General features: G+C 34.3%; 1 protein-coding gene across 4 annotated transcripts; it reads left to right on the top strand.

Moving 5' to 3' along the window:
- Nucleotides 1-224: 224 nt before the first annotated feature.
- Nucleotides 225-18,800, top strand: LOC129288736 (protein VASCULAR ASSOCIATED DEATH 1, chloroplastic-like). 4 transcript variants are annotated; one of them, XM_054925466.1, is made up of 18 exons: nt 231-588; nt 734-793; nt 1,295-1,345; nt 1,520-1,585; nt 2,204-2,299; nt 2,392-2,493; nt 3,157-3,257; nt 3,345-3,493; nt 5,580-5,620; nt 6,338-6,425; nt 6,590-6,673; nt 6,798-6,852; nt 7,951-8,017; nt 16,196-16,295; nt 17,341-17,402; nt 17,501-17,543; nt 17,655-17,956; nt 18,300-18,800. In XM_054925466.1, exons 1-18 carry the CDS (start codon nt 406-408, stop codon nt 18,537-18,539), a joined length of 1,890 nt encoding a protein of 629 aa, XP_054781441.1. In that variant the 5' UTR covers nt 231-405; the 3' UTR covers nt 18,540-18,800. The 4 variants fall into 4 exon arrangements, with proteins under 4 accessions (XP_054781444.1, XP_054781441.1, XP_054781443.1 ...); XM_054925467.1 differs by having other exon boundaries at nt 232-588; nt 18,303-18,800; XM_054925468.1 differs by lacking the exon at nt 2,392-2,493.
- The last annotated feature ends 3,963 nt before the right edge of the window (nt 18,801-22,763 follow it).

Here is a 22,763-nt window from a genome sequence, read left to right as displayed (position 1 = left end):
ACAATATTAATTTTTTTAAATAATAACAATTAAATTGATATTTGAAATAAATTTAACAAATAAATTGATAAAATTAAATTGAATTTGAATTACCCGATGCTTGGTGATCCTATGGAGTTTAGACAGAGCTGTAATTGTAAATTATAATTATAAAAATTATAATTAATTATAATATAATATTAAATCCACGTTCGGCTAGTCAATTAAGCCAGACGATAATGACTCCTTTCCTGAACTACTGACGTTTGACTCTACCCGTAACTCCATGCTCACGTTCTGAACGTTTCCGTTCTCCGAACGCTTGAATTTCAGCTTCTCCAACAACCACCGACCTGGCCTCTCTCTCTCTTCTTCGCTCTTTTTCCAGATCTCTTCCTCTCTCTTTCTGTCGTTTTCTTCCATTCTATGGCTGTCGCCGCCGCCGAAGCCGGCGGCATGAGTGAACCGCAGACTCAGCGTATGGATGCCTCGCCTTCGGGATCACTCTCCGGCATACCATCGTCGTCCGCTTCGCCCTCTAATGGTCTTGATCGGAGCCAGTCTAGCAATTCTTTGCAGAACCCTCGTCAAGATGCTGAAATTGATGAGGTGCTGAGCTTATTATTACACGAGTTTTTTTTAAGGCGGTTTTTTGCTGATGCGTAATTCTTCTGGATGGCTGAGGTCCTTTGAATGGATTAATTTTGTGTTTGGTTGCTGAGTTGCGTGTTTCTTTTGCGGTTTTGAATATCAGTCTCCGGACGTATTGAAGAGCGAAGAGTATCGTCAATTGTTTCGCCTTCCGCCGGAGGAGGTGAGTATTTTCAACCTTGATGAGCGCCGGTCTTTTCTGATTATAATTGTAATATCTTTTTAGGTGGATTTTCTGTTGGCTGATTGTTAATGCCATTCTGTGTTAAGATTGAAATTTAAGTGACTTGGAAAAAAGCAATCTCTGTGACTTGTGAAATTTGCATCTTCTTTCAGAACTAATGCAATTGTACTTATTAATGATACTTTATGACTCTTGTCATTTGGTTTGGTCATGTCATCTTTCCATCATTTGTTTCCTTTTCATGATTAGAGGATAAAACCTTTCCATTCTCGTCACAGAGGGCAAAAGAGTTCAAAAGAATAGACTCTGTCCTTGAACGTGAATGAGTGCTGAAGTTTGTGCTTTTTGGCTAGATTTTGTTTGATAAGTGTGTTTATATATAATGTTGTGTACCATAGTTGAGAAGTTTCTGAAATTTCCTGTGGTTGTTTGGTATTGAAGAAACTATTTATTCTTTATTGATTTTCATTTATTTTTTAGGTCCTTATTGAAGATTTTAACTGCGCCCTCCAGGAAAATATATTAATTCAGGTAGTTTTTACATTGGTTGAAAGTTGTTGCTGGAGCATGATTTGTTGCTCACGTTAATATTTCATTGCATTGTGTTGCTGTGGATATCTCTGTGCTACATTTTTAGAGATATACCAGCGATATGTTCTTGTTTTTATTGTTAATCTTTTCTTTCTTTGTTTTTTTGTTTTGTAGGGTCATATGTACCTGTTTGTAAATTTTATTTGTTTTTACTCAAACATATTTGGGTTTGAGACAAAGGTACGCTACTTAAACAATTTTTGGCTATTAATTTGTGCTCATATTGCATGTATTCTTGAAGTGAATTTGTGTTTATGGTTTTATAAACATTCTGGTTGTTAGCCATAGGATGAAGTATAAGACACTTACTTGTCTTACAAGCTTGTTTGAGGTTCAAGTTTGCCCACTTAATGGGGATCTTTTCTTAAGTTGTAGACAGAGAATTTAATTTCATCTTCATGTTAGTCCTTCTGATGATGATAGAGCACAATGGCGTCATGCAATTTATGTAGCCGACTCCCCCTAGTGGGTTAAGGCTTGTTGTTGTTATTGTTAGTCCTTTTGATATATCACTCTCCATAAATGTCTAGAATGTCCATATAAGTTTATGAATACATAAATGTCCAGAGGATTTTTCCAGTTACACAGCCTAGTCAGGTAACTGAATAAGCTTTCAGCTGGTTTACTTGGTTGTGGTTGGGATTTTCCTAGATTCTAGTTGGCATGCATTGTGCTTTGGAAGGGATCACTTTTCATGGTCTGTAATACGGTCACTGTATGATTTCTGCAGTCACTGCTTTTAATTCTCACTCTTGGTGTTTATTGCTTTCTATAAATTTTGATGGTTTAATGATATAGAGAGTAATCCCACTTGATGAAGTAACCAGTGTACGGAAGGCAAAAACAGCAGGACTCTTTCCTAATGCCATTGAAATTTTTGCTGGAGGCAAGAAGGTATGCTGTATGATCAAAGTGCTAGCCTTGCATTTGGCTTTTGATTTGTCAATCAGCCCCATAATGTTTTACTACGCTTGTATAATTGGCAGCATTTTTTTGCATCCTTTCTGTCCCGCGATGAAGCATTTAATATCATTAATGATGGGTGGTTGCAACATCGCAATGCTGCCAAAGCCAGTACTGAGCAGCAGGTTAATTAAAAACTATGTTGATCCTTGATGCCTAATGTTTATAATTTTGTGAGGGTTAAATGACTTGGGAGCACATACATTTATTTCTACATAGGCAGTGTGATATGCTATTGGAAATAAAAGTTACCAGCCAGTATATTAATTTGTTGCCAGATTATGGACAAAGCAGCAAATAGGTTGAGAATGAGGAGGATGTCATGATTATTGGGTATTTTATATATAATTTACCACTTTTGCTGCGTTTAAAAGTTTTTTCATATTTAGAATGTTGGTGTGTCGGATGTAAATTTTTTTCAATTCTGGACAAGGCTTGGATGTTGGATGTGTTTTGGATTTGGATTTCTAAAATAATGATTGGCTACCCGTCCACTAAAATGCCTATCTGTTAAGATCCATTTGCATCAGTTTTCACTTATTTGAGCTGACAAGTCCTATTTAGTATGATATGAACTCCCTCAATGCATGCATTATTATTTTGTTAATTTTCTGGTTCAAGAATAACATGGCAGTTCATTTTTGTTTGGAGGATTGGAAAAAAGTAGAGTGATTTTTTATAGGTCAAGTTCAACTAATGCCAATACTTGCTTTGCCTTCTGATAGAATCTTGCATTCCCAGAAAGATTGTAGAATGTCAATTAATTGGATATTATGCGTTACCTTCAGGAAGCAATATCTGAATCTAGCAGCCAAGAGAACGGATTTATAGCTATTGAAAAAGCGAACAATTCTGAGATCCTAGACAATGAATCACTCGCTACCAATCTGTATGCTTATGATGATTAAATTGTCGCTTTAGAATGCTTTGATTTAATGTGGGACTCATCAAGGGTTTACTTATGTGTGGGAATCAGGAGCAAAGATAATTCCAGCCAAGACAATGAATCCATGGAAGTTTCAGAGCAGCAATCTGGTGTAACTGATGTTACAGAAACTGTATCAAACAACGCTGATTTAGGAGCTACCTGGAATTGGAAGGAAGAGAATATTGATGCTCCAAAAAGTGAGTTTGGGTCATTCTTCTTGTTCACAATTGAGGTGAAGGCACATGAATGGTTTATTGTTCTATGATTTGTTTATGAGAGAAAATGTTTCTATGTCATTTTTTCCCACTTTTTTGAATTGCTGAATGAATGTCTATTATAGGTTAGGGAAAGGTCTGGTTACCATATAATATTTGCAGAAAAAGGAAAAATTTTACTCTCTTATTGCTTCACGGATGTGGAGTATAGCCATGACATTATGACAACCATCATTACTGAAATTTGTACAGCAGAAGGGTTGTATTTATTTCAAAAATTCAGAAGTTACCTGTGAAATTGTATTGCAAATATTTTGTGCAAGAAGCTGTGCTAGTTAAAGAGACCAAATCAAGAAATTAGGTTATAACTTGTTTGTTGGCTATTAACTTTTTATCTCCTGTGGTTCAAGTTTGCTACAAATATCCTTTTTCCTTTTCCCTTTTCCCGTCTTCTTCTTCTTCTTCTTTTTGGAACTATTGCTTTCTTGCACAGTCCAGCTAAAAGGGTGTTATTCTCATATTGGCCTTAGGGTTAAGGTGCAAAAACACCCATAAACTTTTTCTCCAAGAGTTTTTGGTATTCTTAAGTCAGCAATGATGCATGGGTACCCATTAATTTTATAAAAGAGGCCAACCTCCTTGGCCTTATGATGTACTTTCCTTGTATAGACATTCATATATTCATGTGCGTATTATCATGAAAAGAAAATAAATTGTATTTACTATTGTAGCATATATAGTTGAGAACTTTCAGGTTAGAAAAGTGTAATTAATTCTGTAATATGAAATAATATGCTTGACATTTGGAAATAAAGGTGATTTATTGCCTTGTGGCCATGTCTGAATTTCAATTTCATCTCTATGGTTCAACCAACTTCATTGAAAGTTTATGTTATGGATGATATGTCACAATGAGGAAGGTTTCCTTTTTAATGTTAGGAGTAAAGTCCTTATTCCTTTTTCTTCTTTCTCTGTAAGACATGTTTGGTTGCAATTATCAGCACTGGAAATTGCTATTAACCATAGAGTAGTTATGGATAGGAGGAATAGTTTGATGAAGGACTTAAAGAAATTGGAATAATTGGTGGGAAGGCAACTTCTTGTTTTGTGTGAATTCAGCGGATATATCTTATATGTTATTTATTAAGTGTCTGGACTAGGTGTTTCTCAGGATAATTCAGCTTAGAGCAGCCCTTTGAGGAAGAGGAAATTTAGAATTCCATTTAACTGTTGTATGAAGAAAACAAGCTTCATGACCTGTTGGTTTTACGGATGTGGTTACTTCTGGCATTGTTGGATATAGACAGAGAAGGCACTATTTAGGAGATTGATGGGTTTCAATGTGATAGGCAGTTAGTGTTAATAGTAATCCTTGTGCTGAAGAAAAGTAGGTCCATCAAGTGAGGGGTTGCGCAGGGGTGTGTGTGTGTGTGTGTGTTTTTTTTTTTTTTTTAAGTTGTCTTAAGGTCCTCTTTGTTAGGTTAGTGCTGTAATATTTGAGACTTTATGAAGTTTATTACTGGAAGGGAATTCTTGGATGCAACATCAGCAGCATGATTTTTCTGTTTATTGAAGGATGGGAAGAAGTTTACAAACCATTCATGTTGGGATTTCATCGTAATTTATTTTCAAGTTTTATAACATGCTTTGAAAACTAATGCAGTTCTCCTGTGCATTTATTGAAATCTACAATGATGAAAATCTTCATCTGATTTAGAGCTTGTTGGATCATGAAGAAGGATCACCATGCTTATTCCATGCTTTGTTATGCAGCATAATAAATTGTGTGCTGCAAGCATATTGGCTTATGTATTTTAACAGGATACTATTATCCAATGTTTTATAGAATTTTAGCTTTGCAGATTAATGCTTTATTATGAATTGCAAATAATTGGTTGTTCAGAGAAATATTGTATGCTTGCAAGATCAAGATACACTGTCTATCTATCTATCTATCTATACTATGAATGTTGTAGTGTGCTGTGTTTTTGGTTTAACTACTTTGTCCTTATGATTCTTGGTATCTTTGCTGTTATATAATGCTTTGATCTTGTTTATGCCTTTGCAGTACCGGAAGCTTATACAAATGTTGCAGAATCAAAGTTTCCGGTAATTTGTGTTACAAATAGAAAGTTACTAAAAGATTACCCTATATCTGTTGATGTTAAATATAATCCACACCAGGACTCCCTTTGGGGTGAAAGTGTATGGATTTCTTTCTTGATGTTCAAGTAACCTGTGTCCTTGCCCTATATGGAATTGATTTTTGCGATGCACTACCGTATTGTCCAGCAGTCTGTAGAAAATACTTGAGTGTGTGTATAATGATTTTAAATTAGAGGTGGCTGAGATTCTCAGAGTAGTTTTCCAAAACACTGAAGTCGTATTTGGTATGGATGAAAGAGGTTTCAAGAAAGCAAGAGTGGAGAGAGAATTCGTTATTTTGATATTTTTTGTACATGTTATTAAGTTACCAAGAAATTGATGCTTCCTTCATACAATGCAAATAAGCCTCATTTACTTGGCACCAAGGAAAGTTGCTTTCTATCAAGAACAAAAAATGCATTGCCATGCCCCCCTAATTTATAAAATGTTTTGACTATTTTTTTTTGAATTTTTCAAAATAAGTATTTTTATATAAGTATTTAAATATTTAAATGTTATTTCTCGTAAAAAAAAATATTAACCTCCTATTTTATATTAAAATAGTTCCCATGATTTTGAAAATTCAACTTAAATGTTTATGTAATACTTGCATGTACTGATTAATAGTTGAAACTAACGTGTAAAAAAGTTTGTCTGAACCTTCTGATTTACAAATTGCAGATAAAGGTGGAGGACTTCTTTAGGTACTTTTTATCAGACGACGCTGTTAATTTTCATGAGTTGTTTCATGAAAGATGTGGAGATAAAGGTAGCCTGCTTGAATCTTGTATTACCTTTTCATCTTAATTAGCTTTTGGAATATTAATTTTTTGTTGCTGATCTTGTATTATTTATTTTAAGTAAGGTAAGGAATAAAGAATACATAGTCTTTCAAAGCCTTATACTTTTGGTATGTATGATGGTTACTTTCAGACTTGAAGTGTACTTCATGGCAGTCTCAAGAAGTTGGGTATACCCGGGAAAAGTCATTTCAACATCCAATAAAACTTTACCTTGGTATGCATCACCTGCTTCTATTTTAAACAATCAATAATACAAAGTTCCTTGTTTTTGCCTGTTTCACTTTTTCTTTTTGCAATTATATTTTCATGTTTCTCATGTAATTTTGAATCCTTTTAAGGAGCGAAATTTGGTGGTTGTCATGAAGTTCAGACACTGCGAATCTACAAGAACAGGTTGTAGCTATGCTGTTGCTTGTCAATCTCCTAATGTTTATCTTTGATTTCTCTTCTCTCGTTCATCTGGGAAGAGAGTTAAGTCTGCACTTAAACACTGAACTTATGTGCAGTTTGATTTTAACATTCTTGGGGCTAAATGAGTTTTTGACAGGGGCTAAGTTTAGGGAAAGTTATGGGGATGCTAGGATGGATGTCCCTGGTAGAGGTGAAGTTTAAGAACATAATCAGGTAGGCTTGGGTTATCCTTACAAAGTGGCTTAATAGAGTTATTGAAGAGGGGTTCAGGAGATGTGAAATTGACATTGATGCTCGGTGTATTGAAAACATGAAGAAAATATCTGTTGAGCTATTTTGCAGCCTCAAAAAAACAGGAAGTGGTGTCAGTGTCTATGCAATATTGCAACATATTGGAATCATGTGAATTGCCACATTCTTCATATCACATATCGCCTACTGATTGGGGAGAGAGGGGGCACGGGTGTACAAGTAGTGGAAGAGAGGAGGAAGATTCTTGTTAAATACTGCCTCAGCTCCCATATATAGGAATAACTAGTTAACTAATTCACATAGATTAAGGAAATTAGGTAAGTTAGTTATATGTAAAAAGATGTATGCTAGTTTTCCTAAATTACCGCTCCTTTTAATAATTTACATTAGAATATTATTAATGTAGCTAATTCTTCATACAAAACTCTAACTATAGGGGTAGTTTGGAAAAAAATAAGAAATATAGGAGACAAAGGAGATTGAGGTCTTGCATTTGGGTCCAAAACAAACCCCCCAACTAGCTCCTACATTCAGGATCGGAGTCATTGTTGAGTTAATTTGGGATTTTCTTCATCATGATCTAGTTAAGGAGAATGTTACAGGATGTTTTTCTTCTCTGCTGAGTAATAGTTCTGTATGCTTGGTTAAATTATGACTGAGTTTGCTCTTATATTATTTTAAAATCTATATTTTTGTGTTCTTTTTTAATATAAATATTTTTTTTGAAGTGAAGTTACTGTAATTTTGCATTGAGTAGTTGAAATATATGGGGAAGCATTTGAATCACTTTATTTGTTTTCTTGACATTGTACTTTTTTCTTCATTCAGTCATGTGGTTTTAGAGACATCACAAGAAGTCAGTGGCGTACCTTATGCAGATTATTTCCGTGTTGAGGTAAGCTTCTGTAAACTTCAATGCATATAATCAGAAATTTTCTGTAACTCTAAGCCATACTAGATTCTTTTAGAAGAAAAACTAGTTTTTCAGATTATGTTGTCCAGTTGTAAAACCTCTTTCATTATCATTAAATGCACCTAAACGGAGATCTGATTTCTTCCACAAAAATGCAACAAGGAAGCTGCATTTAGGGAATATAGATGGCCTCAAGGAGAAATAAGTGCTTACTTTTTACATGACCAAGGAGCTGGCAAGCTCCTGCGAGTGTGCAAGACAAAGCTTTTTTAGTACTTTTATCAAAGTTGACTAGTCTCCTCGCTGGTCTGCTGTGAGCTGTCAGTAATCTGAAATGTCTGATCATGTTTCTAGGTGATGAGAACAGGGGAGAGAAGTAGATCCAAACTCCATAGTTTATTCAAATCATAAAAAACATCTAACAATCTCACCATAGGGCTTATTTATGGAACCCTAAGTTCTATTATTCAAATAATAAAAGTAATCTAAACTAACCTTGCTAAAATAAGATCATCCTACATAAGATACGGCACTAGGATAAATCTTATAAATCCCAATCCAACTATAATTATTTAAAAAATAATCTTAAAATACTGAAATTAACTTTAAAATTTAAAATAATCCTAATTCTTTTTCCCATCATTTCTCCTTGTCTGAAGAGTAAAACTAGTGATAAAACTCCAAGAAGGCAAGACGTAGGATGTTATATCATCATAATTCTGATATAGGGAGAAATGAAAAGAATAACAGAGAAGGTAGAAGAGATAAAGAGGAATTAGAGAGAAAAAGAAACAGAGGGACAAGAGGATTCGGCTGAATGGTGCACAAGCTTCATGGATAATTCATAATGATTACAATTGACTTGTAGGGTATTTATAGAAATAAGGATACCCCCAACAGCTACTAACAGTCTACCTATTAACAGCCGTATCTCTATTAACAGTTATAACTAACCAACTAACAATAACAGCAACTAATATTTCAATATTATGATTATATAACAATACCCCCCTCCCAAGAGACTTTTGTCCTCAAAGGTCATGTATAGCAATTTGAGGGAACCTTGTTGAAATATTGGAAAAAGAGCATTAAACTTTTAGAAGCTACTGTTCATTGTTTAAGCTACTGTTCACAGTTACTGTGCGCTGTCATTGGTTACTGTTGATTCTGAATAAATGGAAATAATGAGCACCATGCTTGAACCCAAAAGCATTTTTAGTAATCCTCCTCTGTGCCATAGAAGAACAAACAAGTGGGTTGGGAGGAGTTGAAGACAAAGAAAAGCCCAATAAGACAGATTTTTCAATGGGTTGATTGTCATGCCTTTTGAGTGGCATTGGGCCCATGCAATTATCCCAATTCAAAAGCTGGTACAAGTTCAATAAGGATAAAAGGTATAGCTTTTGCATTTGAAGTTTCCACCTACATGACAAAATGGGTTTTGACTTTTCAACCTTTATAGGACCTAGCCACGTGGCGTTTTGAATAGAAAAATCAGGGAGTAGTTCCTTTTTCTTTCTTGAAACTTGAACCCATGTATTGACCATCGGTGTTACCTGCCATCCACTTAAACTACACCCACTTGATATGGAGGATAGCTGTCTTTGACCCATGCAGCCACGTGTGTAGACAAAAAACCCACTGAAGCTTACTCTCACATTCCCTTCCTGTTGTGAAAAGTTCACCCAAGTCCTGTAGCTGTGAGAAGTCTAGAGTCTTTAAATGGGCATGTCCCATGCACACACTAATGAGAGGACAAAATGTGGTAGTGGTGATGGAGCAAACAACCACGGGGCGTTTGGAGTTACAGAATTAGACTGCAATGGGGAAACCAGAGGAGACAACAACGGTGACACCCTAGAAACAAGAGACAGCAATGGAGAAGCTTGTGGCGGTGGCAGAAAAACAGAAATAGGTAATGATGGGTTGATCAGAAATAGAGGCAAAGAGAAAGTTGGAATAGAGGGTGACAGTGGCTCTGTAAGTGGGCAACACTGAAGTTTTGAACAGTGTTGGGTATCCAAACTCAAGTCAAGACTGATGGTTTTACCCACACCAGCAGTGAAAGAGCTTGAGAAGTCATGGTTAGAGATGCTCGAGCCTACTTCACCTTCCGACTTGTGCAAAGAAACCTTCTTGAAATCACTACCATCAACTTGCAGTTCTTTTACTCAACTTCAATGTCAATTGTTCTAGCTGCGGGATCCCCATGATTTCCAATGCCATTTTTGGCTTGCTGATTCCCACAATCTTGTTGAGGTGTACTTCCTTCATCCCTTTCTAAAACCTCCTGTGACCTATAATCATCTTGAAGTGCCCATGGCTTCTCTTCTGCCTTATGCATTAGCATGATTTCTTGCATTCTTGCAAGGCTTCTAGCTTCTTGCATCATTCTTGGTTTGAAGAGATGCATTGGTTCTACAAGTTCTAGCTTGAGCCTAGCCACATACGCAGAAACTAAATATTTTTCTTGCAATTTTAATCCACTAGTGTTTATAGCCGGTCCCAAGCCCGGGTAAAGGAGGAGGGTTGTGTTAGGCCATCAACAGCCAATGTAAAAATTTGTTGAATCTATCATGAACATGGACAATAGACGTTATAATGTTAATGCTAGGTCGTTGCCCGTAAGTAACGCGCTGCATGGCTCGAGTACAGTGATAAGTGAGTTAGAGCTGCTGCATCGGCGCCCGGATGTAGTGTTAAATGAGCAAGGGCTACCGCGTCATTCTGGACGCACGCGGCTAAAGAAGTTAGTCCATAAGAGCAAAATTAGATTTGGTACTTGGAATGTTGGGACATTAAATTGTAAATCTGTAGAGGTTGTAGGGGTTATGATTCAAAGGAAAATCAATATCCTTTGCTTGCAAGAAACAAAATGGCGTGGAGAAGAAGCTAAGGATATTCAAGGTTTCAAACTTTGGTATACAGGAAAAGTAAGTGCACGCAATGGAATAGGCATCATTATAGATAAGGAGTGGAAGAAGAACGTTGTAGAAGTTAGCAGAATTGGAGACAGAATTATTTCTTTAAAAATGATAATTGGACGTGAGACTGTTAATATTGTTAGCGCTTATGCGCCGCAAGTCGGGACAGAAGCCAGTCTTAAGGAATTATTTTGGGAGGATCTGGAGGGGTTGATTCGACACATACCACAGAGTGAAAAGATTTTTATTGGAGGAGACTTTAATGGGCATGTCGGGAGGGAAGCTGGTCAGTATGCGAGGGTGCATGGTGGTTTTGGTTTTGGAGAGCTAAACAATGAAGGGCAAACTCTTCTTGATTTCTCATTGGCGTATGATTTTAAGATTGCCAACACTTGTTTCAAGAAGAGAGATGAGCATCTCATCACCTACAAAAGTGGAGCCTCAAGGTCGCAGATTGATTTTCTTTTGGTTAGGAACACAGATAGAAAACTTTGTAAAAATTGTAAGGTGATCCCTGGAGATGCTGTAACGACACAACATAGGGTCCTAGTCCTTGATGTGTGTATTATGAGTAAAATCCAAAAACGTCGACAAGTAGTAACACCAAGGATTAGGTGGTGGCAATTAAAAGGTGAGAAGCAAGATATTTTCAAGCGAAATCTTTTGGATAAAGGAATTTGGGATTCTCAGGGAAGTGCTAACATCATATGGGAGGATATGGCTAAAAAGATACGGGAGGTTGCAAAAGTAGTTTTGGGAGAATCGAAAGGTTCTGGTCCGAGAGATAAGGAGTCTTGGTGGTGGAATAATAGTGTACAGGACAAAATCAAGTATAAGAAGAACTGTTTTAAAGCCATACATTTGTGTAACAATGAGGAAAATTGGGAGAGGTACCGTATGGCTAAGAAGGAAACTAAGAGAGCTGTGGGTGAAGCTCGTTCTAAAGCTTTTGAAGAATTTTATAAGAACCTTGAGACGAAGGAAGGAGAGCAAAATATTTATAAGATTGCCAAGAGTAGGGAAAGAAAATCAAGAGATCTAGAACAGGTAAGGTGTATTAAGGATGAAGAGGGAAGAATTTTAGTTACAGATGATGAAATTAAAAATAGATGGGAGACTTATTTTTCTAAACTTTTCAATGATGGAGAGGATTCATCTAGTAACTTGGAGGATTTAGTAACTGGTGAAGGAGAACAAAATTTGTCATTCTATCGAAAAATACGTGATAAGGAGGTAAAGGAAGCTCTTAAGAAAATGGCAAATGGTAGAGCTAACGGACCTGATTGTATATCTATCGAAGCGTGGAAATGTTTAGGTGAAGAAGGGGTGAGATGGTTAACTAAGTTATTTAATGTGATTTTACGGTCCAAGAAAATGCCTGATGAGTGGAGGAGAAGTACATTAATTCCTATTTATAAAAATAAAGGAGATATTCAGAATTGTACTAACTATAGAGGGATTAAACTCATGAGCCACACAATGAAATTGTGGGAGAAAGTAATTGAGCACAGGTTGAGATTGGAGACAAGTATTTCTGAGAATCAATTTGGTTTTATGCCAGGTAGATCAACTACAGAGGCGATTTATCTACTAAGGGGATTAATGGAAAAGTATCGTTGTAAAGATAAAGATCTACACATGGTTTTTATTGATTTGGAAAAAGCTTATGACCGTATACCAAGAGAAGTGCTTTGGAAAGCGTTGGAAAAAAAGGGAGTACGGATTGCTTATATTAAAGCCATACAAGATATGTATGAGGGGGTAAAAACTAGTATAAGAACGCCTAGTGGTCAAACAAAGGATTTTCCTATAAAGATTGGACTACATCAGGGATCATCTCTGAGTCCTTATTTGTTCAACTTGATTTTAAATGTTTTGACGGAACATATTCAAGAGGAAATCCCGAAATGTATGCTTTCGCGGATGATATAGTTCTTATAGCAGAGACAAGAGAAGAGGTTAATTGCAAACTTGAGTTATGGAGGAGGACATTGGAGTCGAAAGGTTTTCGTCTGAGTAGAAGTAAGACGGAATATTTATATTGTAAATTTGATAAAGGACTATTCGAAAATAATTTGGAAGTGAAATTGGGAGATCAAATTATACCTCAAGTGGAAAAGTTTAGATATTTGGGAGCCATTATTCAAAATGATGGCGAAATCAGTGGAGATATTTCACATAGAATTCAAGCTGGGTGGTTTAATTGGAGAAAAGCTAAAGGAGTTATTTGTGACCGTAAGGTGCCTAATAAACTTAAAGGAAAGTTTTATCGTACTGCTATCAGACCGGCAATGTTATATAGTAGTGAATGCTGGGCTCTAACGGGACAGCAAGAGCATAAAGTTGGAGTAGCAGAGATGAGAATGTTACGATGGATGTGCGGACATACACGTAAAGATAAAATTCGAAATGAGCACATACGTGAAAAAGTGAGGGTGGCACCTATTGAGGAAAAAATGGTAGAAAATCGGTTGAGATGGTTTGGGCATGTACAAAGAAGACCAAGGGAGGCACCAGTGAGAAGAGTGGAACATATAACTTTGAGTCCGATTAAGAGAGGTAGAGGAAGGCCTAAGAGAACACTCTTGGAAGTTGTTGAACGTGATCTCTTAATTAATAATATTTCTAAAAGCTTAATAAATGATAGAGCACAATGGCGTCTTGCAATCCATGTAGCCGACCCCACCTAGTGGGATAAAGGCTTGTTGTTGTTGTTGTTGTTTTAATCCACTAGTGTGGCTATCAAAGAATTCATTGAATTCTTTCACACACCCCCATTGATGAAGCCACATCTAGTGGTCATCCTCATAGTTGTGGAATGAATGGTGTGCCATGGCTGAGGATGACTAGCTTTGATGCCACTATTATATCAGCATAATTCTGATATAGAGAGAAATTGAGGGGACAGGGAGAAATGGAGAGAATAACAGAGAAGGTAGAAGAGAGAGAGGAATTAGAGAGAAAGAGAAACAGAGGGACAAGAGGATTAGGCTGAATAGTGCACAAGCTTCATTGATAATTCATAATGATTACAATTGAATTGTAGGGTATTTATATAAATAAGGATACCCCTCAACAGCTAGTAACAGTCTACCTATTAACGGCTATATCCCTTAACAATTATAACTAACCGACTAACAATAACAGCAACTAATATTTCAATATTATGATTATATAACATAGACTAAGGTAGAAGAAAGGAGAAAGGGAGAAAGAAAGGAGGGTGAAGTAAAAGAAAAGGAGTAGATGTCTAACTAAATAACTTATACAAATCATGAAAAAGGTCTAACATCAAACTATCTAGGGCGTGTTTATAGAGCCCTATGTATAGCTATCCAAATAATCAAAATAATCTAAACTAAGATAAGGAAGGGTAATAAGATAAATCCTATATATCCTAGAAAGTTTTAATCCAACTAATTTCATTTAAAAAGTAACCAAGATATCCAAATTAAAATAAGTTTATGTAAATTATCCTAATTATCTTAAACTAGGGATAAAATAACCCTGACATTTCCCCCCTATCAAGACCTGAAAGAATGGTTGTTCAAGGTGGAGAGATCCTTCTCTATGAATGGCATCATTGAAGGAAAGAAGTATGTTGAGGCTGCTAATTTTGGTTTTTTGCCCCTCTTTCTTTTTGGGGGTGCAGATGCCTTAACCCAGTCCTAATGGCTAGAAGCCACAGCACTGATCAGGAATTGGCCATAATTTAAGGAGTTGCTGGACAGGCATCATTGTCACCGGATGGTGATATTTAAGAAAGGTTAATGCCATTGAGAAAGGACGGCTCTGTTGAAAAGTTCAAGGAAATGTTTGAGCTACTATCAGCCCATTGAATGACTTGTATATAGACGCGGTGTTGATGAATGTGAACATTCAAATATATACTGACAGAAGAAATTCAGACTAGAGCTCGTCATTGTGATGGTTGTCTATTGAATATTACCATCTTGCATTTCTGAATAAGAGTTGGTGCTTCCTGAGCTCACGTTCATGGCTCTCACCATTCCAGAAGGGGTCATTCTTCTAGGGTTCAGATCCATGGGTGCTTTTATATCAAGATGAAAACAAGAAGATAATTCTCCGTTCAATTGAATCAATGGACACAAAGCCTTCTAAGCTAGCTTCATAAAACCCTAGAGAATACCCAAGCTGCAGCTGCGAAAGCAAAGATCAAATTCAGGGGAAGAAAAAAGAGAAGATCAATTTAGCTAAAAATATAGGAATCTAAAGAGGTGATTTTTGCTTAATTGAGTACTATATATCTCAAGCTTTAAAAGACCAGAGTTGTAGCATTGGTTTAAGGGTCAATGATTGGACTATGGTCGAACAGAATTTGAATAATTTTTTTTTAATTTTTTATATTAAATATGACATTTTGTAATTTTTTTTTTTCAAAATAAAATTGTTGGATGAGATAAAATAATTTTCTATTCTTTTTATATGAAGTATCATTTTATTAGAAAAAATCTCAGAATATATCTTCAAAAATCACTCTAAATTTGTTTAATATTTAAGAGCTCATATTCATAATTGATGGATACCTAGGCAGGATAGGGAACTTTACTCCAAAGGCTAGTTGTTGAAGTGGGAGAGCAAACCCACTTAAATAGCTCATTGAGCCTCCTATACTGATGTAGGATTTAGTATTCCATACTACCAAGTATATATCAGAATTAGTTGGCTATGTGGAAGAGTATACTCTAGAAGAAAGAAATCCAACCCAAAAAGAGGATGGAACATATCTCATGTATGTCTCGGGAAAAACAAATGGTGCTGGGCCTGACCTGAGAACAAGTATGGGCTGGCTGTGAAGTGGCAGAATAAGCATGATTATTTATATATACTTCTGTCAGGTAGTGCATGGACAAAGGGGAAGAAGAAAGTAGAATGTTATGGAGGGTCAGGAGGGACATAAGGATGCCTCAAAATGCATATACTATTTTAAATGTCTTTACTCTTGTGACTCTAGGAGAACAAACAAAGCTCTAAACGAATCCTTTTATTTGGCTTGGGAAATATAGTTTACATTGAAAAATAAATAATAATATTTAAAGTTGAACAACCTGGTATTCCCAAAAAAAAAAAAAATTGAACAACTATGTTGCTTTTGAGTTTCTTCATGTGTCCCTCTTTAGTAAATTTAATATTTTCAAGTGTCTATTCACCAAGAACGTTTGCCCTTATCATTTGTAGTTTTTGCTTACAAAGTACTTTCCTCATTTATGACCAGGGATGGTGGGATGTCCAGAAAGACAACAATGAATCAAAAGAGTGCTGTGTTTTGCGGGTTTATGTGGATGTTGCATTTTCGAAGAACACTATATGGAAAGGTGTTCAGTTTTCCTTTAGTCTATAGTTTACTCATATATAACCTTGGTTTGTTTGGGTTATCATCTTTTCTCATTATTACCTTATGTTGCACCAAGACTTTGTGGTTTGTAACTTGTTGATGTTCATCCGATATAACATTAAATGGTTCAGATTTATGACATTGTTGCATCTGCTATGATACATTTGTTTTGTAGCCGGTCATATAAGAACATAGAGAAAGTCACATCTTAAATTTTTAAATTGCATAGTAAACAGAGTTGTTAATTACATCTGCTATGTAGCCATTTGGTTTTACATGCTATTCGTGGTAGATGAGTTCATCCTGAATTTATAATGCTTAATTATGATTTCAGCTCAGGATAAATCAAGTCAAAGTTCATATTATATGAACAAGGAACTTTCTTGGATCAAGAGCTTTCTTAGATGGATGTCTAGTGATTTGTAGTTTTACGGGGAAAAAAATGTATGTCATTGAACAATGTCAATGTCTTAATTAGATTCATGATGATGTCTGAGTTTAGCTTCATAGCTGCACTGCAATTGCATGTATAACTGTATGTATAAAACTTTTACATATCTTTTATCTTCTCTTGATCTATGATGCACTATATTTTCTGCATAAATTACATATTTTTGAATCCTTGCATGATATACGTTGTTTAGACTTACATAACTCATTTTTTTCTGCAACAAATAGACACAATTTGCAGACGATCCATTTTAATCTGATGTGATTGTGTCTTCACGAGTTGCCTAGTTTTTATCCCCAATTTTTCACTAGTTTTTGACGACTATAATTTAACCCTCTTTTGTCATAATGATTATTCTTAAAAATAATGTCATTTTCAAGTGTCTGATCTATCTCTGAGGAGATTGACATTCATTTTCACTGAATCTTTAGAAGTTTTCTCAGTGCACATTCTTTCACTCTCACCCGGGCACAATCCCCGTATTTAATGCATTGAGTTCATTTGGATGTGTGCATTGCTTTTAAAGTCATAAATCGAACTATTTATAACTCCAAGTGATTGTAAATAATTGCAGGCAAAATAGTACAGTCAACAATTGAAGAATGCCGAGAAGCTTATGCTACATGGATAAACATGGCAAGTTCATATGATCTGTTAAACATGTTTTTTTGTGTATTCAACAATGTTCTCCACTATTATCTGTGTCTGAGTATCTCTAATTTCATTTCTGTCAGGCTCATGAGTTGTTGAAGCAAAAGAACCTTGAAAAACAAGAAGGTTTGATATTTGCAAAGTTTATTATTTGTCTTATCTGTCAATCCAAAGATTTTGTACTTTTCAAATATTAATTATGATGAAGGTTGAAGTAATTTTCTCTTAATGATGCAGAGAGCGCTCCTACTGCTGGCGGGGCACAAACTAGCGCGGTAAATTTAGATAGTGAACAAATAGCCGGAGGATCTTCAGAGAGTTCACAAGAGCCAAATAACCCTGGAATTCTACCCCTTACATCTGACATCGTTCGTTCTAATCGCAACGTTGACAGCCAGTTGCAAGGAAATCTGATTGACTCAACGTCTATTTCATGCATGTTAAGAGAATGCGTGACAAAGTTCCGGTCTTGTTTAAAAAGTCAGAGCCATCTCTCGCTATTCCTAGTTATCATTTTTGCTGTTATCTTCTTTATGCAGGTGCGTACTTCTTCACTATAATGCTTCAATTAGCCAGCCTTATGTTGCCTTGACTTTTTATGATCCTTCGGGACCCAAAAATAATTCATTGTTAAATAATTTACATTTTCCAGAAAAAGTTGGTTAAAATGTTGATTTTTTAAAAATTTTCACATTTTTCCAGTTATATCCTGAATGGAATATACTAAAATAAGGGTATAATTGGAAAAAAAATATATGAAATTTACCTAATGCCTTGTATTTTGGATCAAGTGGGGTTTTTAGAAAATATTTTATATTGTGGTTCGGAGGGAGTATTATACATAGATTCATGGGACAGTTCTAACCTTTGATTCTGTTGCAGCAGTTTAGCATACTTATACTGTTGTCGAGGCCCCAACAGATCCATGTGAGCACTCCAACAGATTATGTGAATAGGATGGAATATGGAGTGAGCAGAAGCGCTTCAGATATAGCTTGGTTGGAGAAAAGGATTCACTTCCTGAAAGATGAGATGTACATGATTGAGACTAGGCTTGAGAGAATGAGGTACGAGCATGCCCTCTTGAAAAAGCAACTCAAAGATCTAGAGCTAGATAAATAGATCAATGGACACCCACCAAACTTTGATTCATGTAGTTGTTTGTTGCATTCCTTCCTTGTAAATAAGAAAAATGTAATACCTAGGCATGAGAGAGAGGAAAAGTTAAAAAAAAAAAAAATTGTTGCAGCATGCTAGCTGGATTTTCACTCGGCTTTTTGTTGATAGAGAAATTTCTGACTTCGCGGCCAAAAGAGAGCCAAAGGAAGCCTGCAATGTGTAATTTTTTTTTTTAAAGTACAAATGACAGTCCATGGGTTTAAATTTTTGGCTTTTGCTAACTTATCTTGCGTAATGGTTTTTTTTTTTTAAGAAAATTACGGATAGATCCTGTATAATAAATTTATTTACAAATAAATTCAGCCAAGTTGTTTAGAACTTGGGTGTAAATTTGAGATGGGGCATAAAGACAATAATATTCTTGTTAATTTGGCTTTTATTCATAATATATAGTAAAAATTTGTAATTTGTAATTTACAAATCAAATTTCTTGCTTAATGCATCATATAACATGGAGTCTTCACGAGGTTAATTATACCTGTTTAAGGTTATAATTATTGAGTGAATTATGAGTTTTACATTTCAATTAAATCAATTATAGGCTTTAAGTAAGGATAATTAAGTTTATGAATACTTCATGTTATATTAAGTATTAAAAAAGAAATTTGATTTGTGAATTATGAATTTTTACTTATAAATTATTAATTATGAAGTTGCAGTTGTGAGTGAAAGTTAAATTAATTGTCAAAAGTTTTATTAATTAAATTTAGTTTAAAAGTACCTGCAATCTAAATATGTAAATCCTAAATGAGCCCTATTACTTTTCTTACATCCTAATTAGATCAATTGTAGTTTTAAGTTGGTATAATTAATTTTATAAAGATTCCATATATTATATTAAACAAAAAATTTAACTTGTGAACTATGAATTTTTACTTATAAATTGTGAAATTGTAGTTTTAAGTGAATTCCTTAACTGTTAAGAGCTTTATTAATTAAGTCTAATCATACTTTAAACTACTGTAAGCTAAATATATAAATTCCAAATAAGCTTTATTACGTTCCAATTAGGTCAATTATAGTCTTAAGTAGTTAGGTATAATTAACTTTGAGACTTCATTAAATATTACTAAGTGTTAAACAAGAAATGACTTCTGAATTAATAATATTTACTTGTGCATTGTGAAATTATTGTTATAAGTGAAAATAAAATTAATAGTATTATATTTTCACTTCAATATCAAATTACATTCAGAACAAGACTTGTTCATAATTTTTCTTTTTCCCCCCTTTAAAATCCTCCTCAAATTGGATACTCCTTGGGGCTACCGTGTTCATTTTTACAACTACGCGTATGTTCTAATAAGATCATGTCTTGCTGCATTCGTTTTTCCTGTTTTTCCCCCCTTTGAATCATTGCTTTCTATATAAAGTTAGAAAAAAAAAGACATTTTAATGTCTTGAAGACCAAAACGATATATTTTTGTATTTTTTAATGATTTTTCAAAGAAAAATATTAAATTTTATGATATGTTTCTTTTAAAAATTGTAAAAAAAAAAACAAAATTTTACTATTTTAAGATTTCAAGATATCAAAATGTTTCTTTATGAAGAATCTAATGATTAAAGAAAAAAAGAAATTGATGTGAGACATTATAAATGACATTAGAGAGAAGTATATTAGAGGTCTCTAGCCTCTTTCAAAACATGGATACTATTGTTATGAGTCTTTTACCAAGAAATCTCACAAAATAATTTTGGCTTATATGTGTGAGGTACTCTTTTTTATTTTTTTGAATTACTCACAAGTATTTTCTTATAAAAGGTAAATCTTATTTGAGAAAAGGTCAGACACTTAATGTGGGCACATCTTTCTATAATAATTCAAACATTAGATTACTATCTGGTCAAAGATTAGCTCATTTTACTAGATCTAACCCCATTGGTTCACTAGGGTTTTGCTTTTAACTCACTTGTCTGTATAACTATTTTTTCTCTGCTTCTAAAATTTAAATTAACAAATTATTGTACAATGCAGAAACTTATTTTGTCACGAGAGTTGCGTGACCGCACTTCATTGTTAAATCATTTTCATAATAGGGACATACAATTTGGATTATGCAAAAGGAAACGTGACACAAGGAATCTTTATTCTACAGAATCTCTAACAGGTAGTGATGAACAGTTATCTTATTTGAGAGTCCATGCAAATGCGCGGATCGTCCATTATAGTTTTGTCCTTTTATCCTAAATGCAATTTTAAAAAGTAGGACATGTACCCCACGAAAAGTTAGCATAATGATCACTCGATCATTAATTATTGGAAAAATTACATCCAACTATCCAAAGACATTTATTATGAGAAAAGATCAAATAATTCTGAGTTTGCTGTGAATGACCGGCTATGCCTAACTATTTATTTGAATGGAAAGACAAATAAATATAAAGGAAAACTAAAAAAAAAATTCCTTAAAAATAGTAAAAAATTACTGCTTTTGGAAAATTTTTTCCCTAGTTTTTCCTCCTCTTTATTTTCTTCTTTTTCCTTTATCCAAACCAAACATAAAAGCAAAAAGACATAATCACCCTTTATTTTCTTCTTACTTTTCACTGGCTGTGGAAGGTCATTAACAAGTATCCATATACATGTTAATTAACACACCCTTATGTGTTAAATATACATGAATATTTGTTAATTAATGAGTACATATTTGTTGAAACATGTCTCACACATGTCTCTTTTCACAACTAAGCTTTGTCAGATTTGTGCTTGTTAAATACACATAGATACTTGTTAATAATGAATAATGCTTGTTGAAGTAAGCCCCACACTTATTTCTTCTTACAACTAAGACATTTTAGATTTTTAAACTTGTTAATTAACACATGCTTGCTTGTTAAATGCACATAGATAATTATTAATTAATGAATGCATGCTTGTTGAAGCAGGTCGCGCATTTATCCCTTTCTACAACTAACCTTTATTAGATTTTTGAATTTGTTAATTAACACATGCTTGCTTGTTAAATGCATATACACACTTATTAATTATGAATATACGATTGTTGAAGCAAGTAAATGATTTGAAAACTGAAAAATTAATTTGACAATATATTAAAGGGAGAACATTTGCACTGCATGCCCAACTAGAACATTTGCATTAAAGGCCCAATATAATATAAAATTATTCTGCAAGCCTAAAAGTTTCTCTTGCAATTAGTGTTCTGGTGAAAAAATGGAATTGCCCTTTGTGAAATACACAACAAAACGTCTATTTAGATAATTTACACTTGTTAAATAAGATAAAATTACATTATTTAGATGATATTTACAACAACAACTCTGTAAACAAAATTTCAAGTTTATTTATTAACAATAAAACGTTCTTTTATCATTTCACATAGTCAACGCGATTTACATTTGTTGAAGGAGAGAAAATTATAAGTTACTTAGATGAAATTTAGAACAAAAACTTTATAAATAACATTCAAAATCTATTTGTTTACAACAAAATATCTACTTATTTCACATTATTCACATAGTTTACACTTAAGAGAGCAGAGTTCCAATGGCCAGTGACTATGTGATGGGATCTTTTTTTTAAAAAAATATATAAAGGGTAATTATATTTTTTTGGTAACATATTTTAATTATATTGAGGTCTCTTGGTCTTGTAGAGAAATTCAGGATCATTTAATCTTTTTTTTGTAATAAATGTTTTTTGGGAGGTTCTGGATGTGATGTTCACTTAATTATTCTCCAAAATTCCATCTCTGGTGAGGACAAACAGAAGAAACGAAGTGGCTAAGGTTGTTGATTCCGTGAATGAATTGGCTTACTGCAATTTTATCGTTGTCATCAAGGACCACAATTATTCATCTTGTCATGATTCATGCTGTGGTCACTATAGATAATCATATGAATTGATACCAATATATGTTGTCTGCGTGTGTACACTAAAATATGTTACGGCTGTGAAAAGTTCAGGATGAGTTAGATTCCAGAAATTATTCGGAACCAGAACATGTTTTTAAGTTCAAAAAAATTTACAAATGTATTTATAAATACTAACAAAACTTCACATCAATAGTGGAATTCCCTTTTTGCTCAAAAAAAAAAAAAATAGTGGAATTCCCAACTCATGATCTTATAGATTATATATATGGGTCAAATGAATCCTAACTGGACCACAACCTTTATTGGTGTGTATTAAAATTTGTCGGAAGC

This window comes from Prosopis cineraria, unplaced genomic scaffold, assembly GCF_029017545.1.
Source record: "Prosopis cineraria cultivar Desert tree isolate PC_DT_omini unplaced genomic scaffold, ASM2901754v1 PC12, whole genome shotgun sequence".
Classification (NCBI taxonomy): domain Eukaryota; kingdom Viridiplantae; phylum Streptophyta; class Magnoliopsida; order Fabales; family Fabaceae; genus Prosopis; species Prosopis cineraria.
This window is presented reverse-complemented; position numbering and strand designations above follow the sequence as displayed.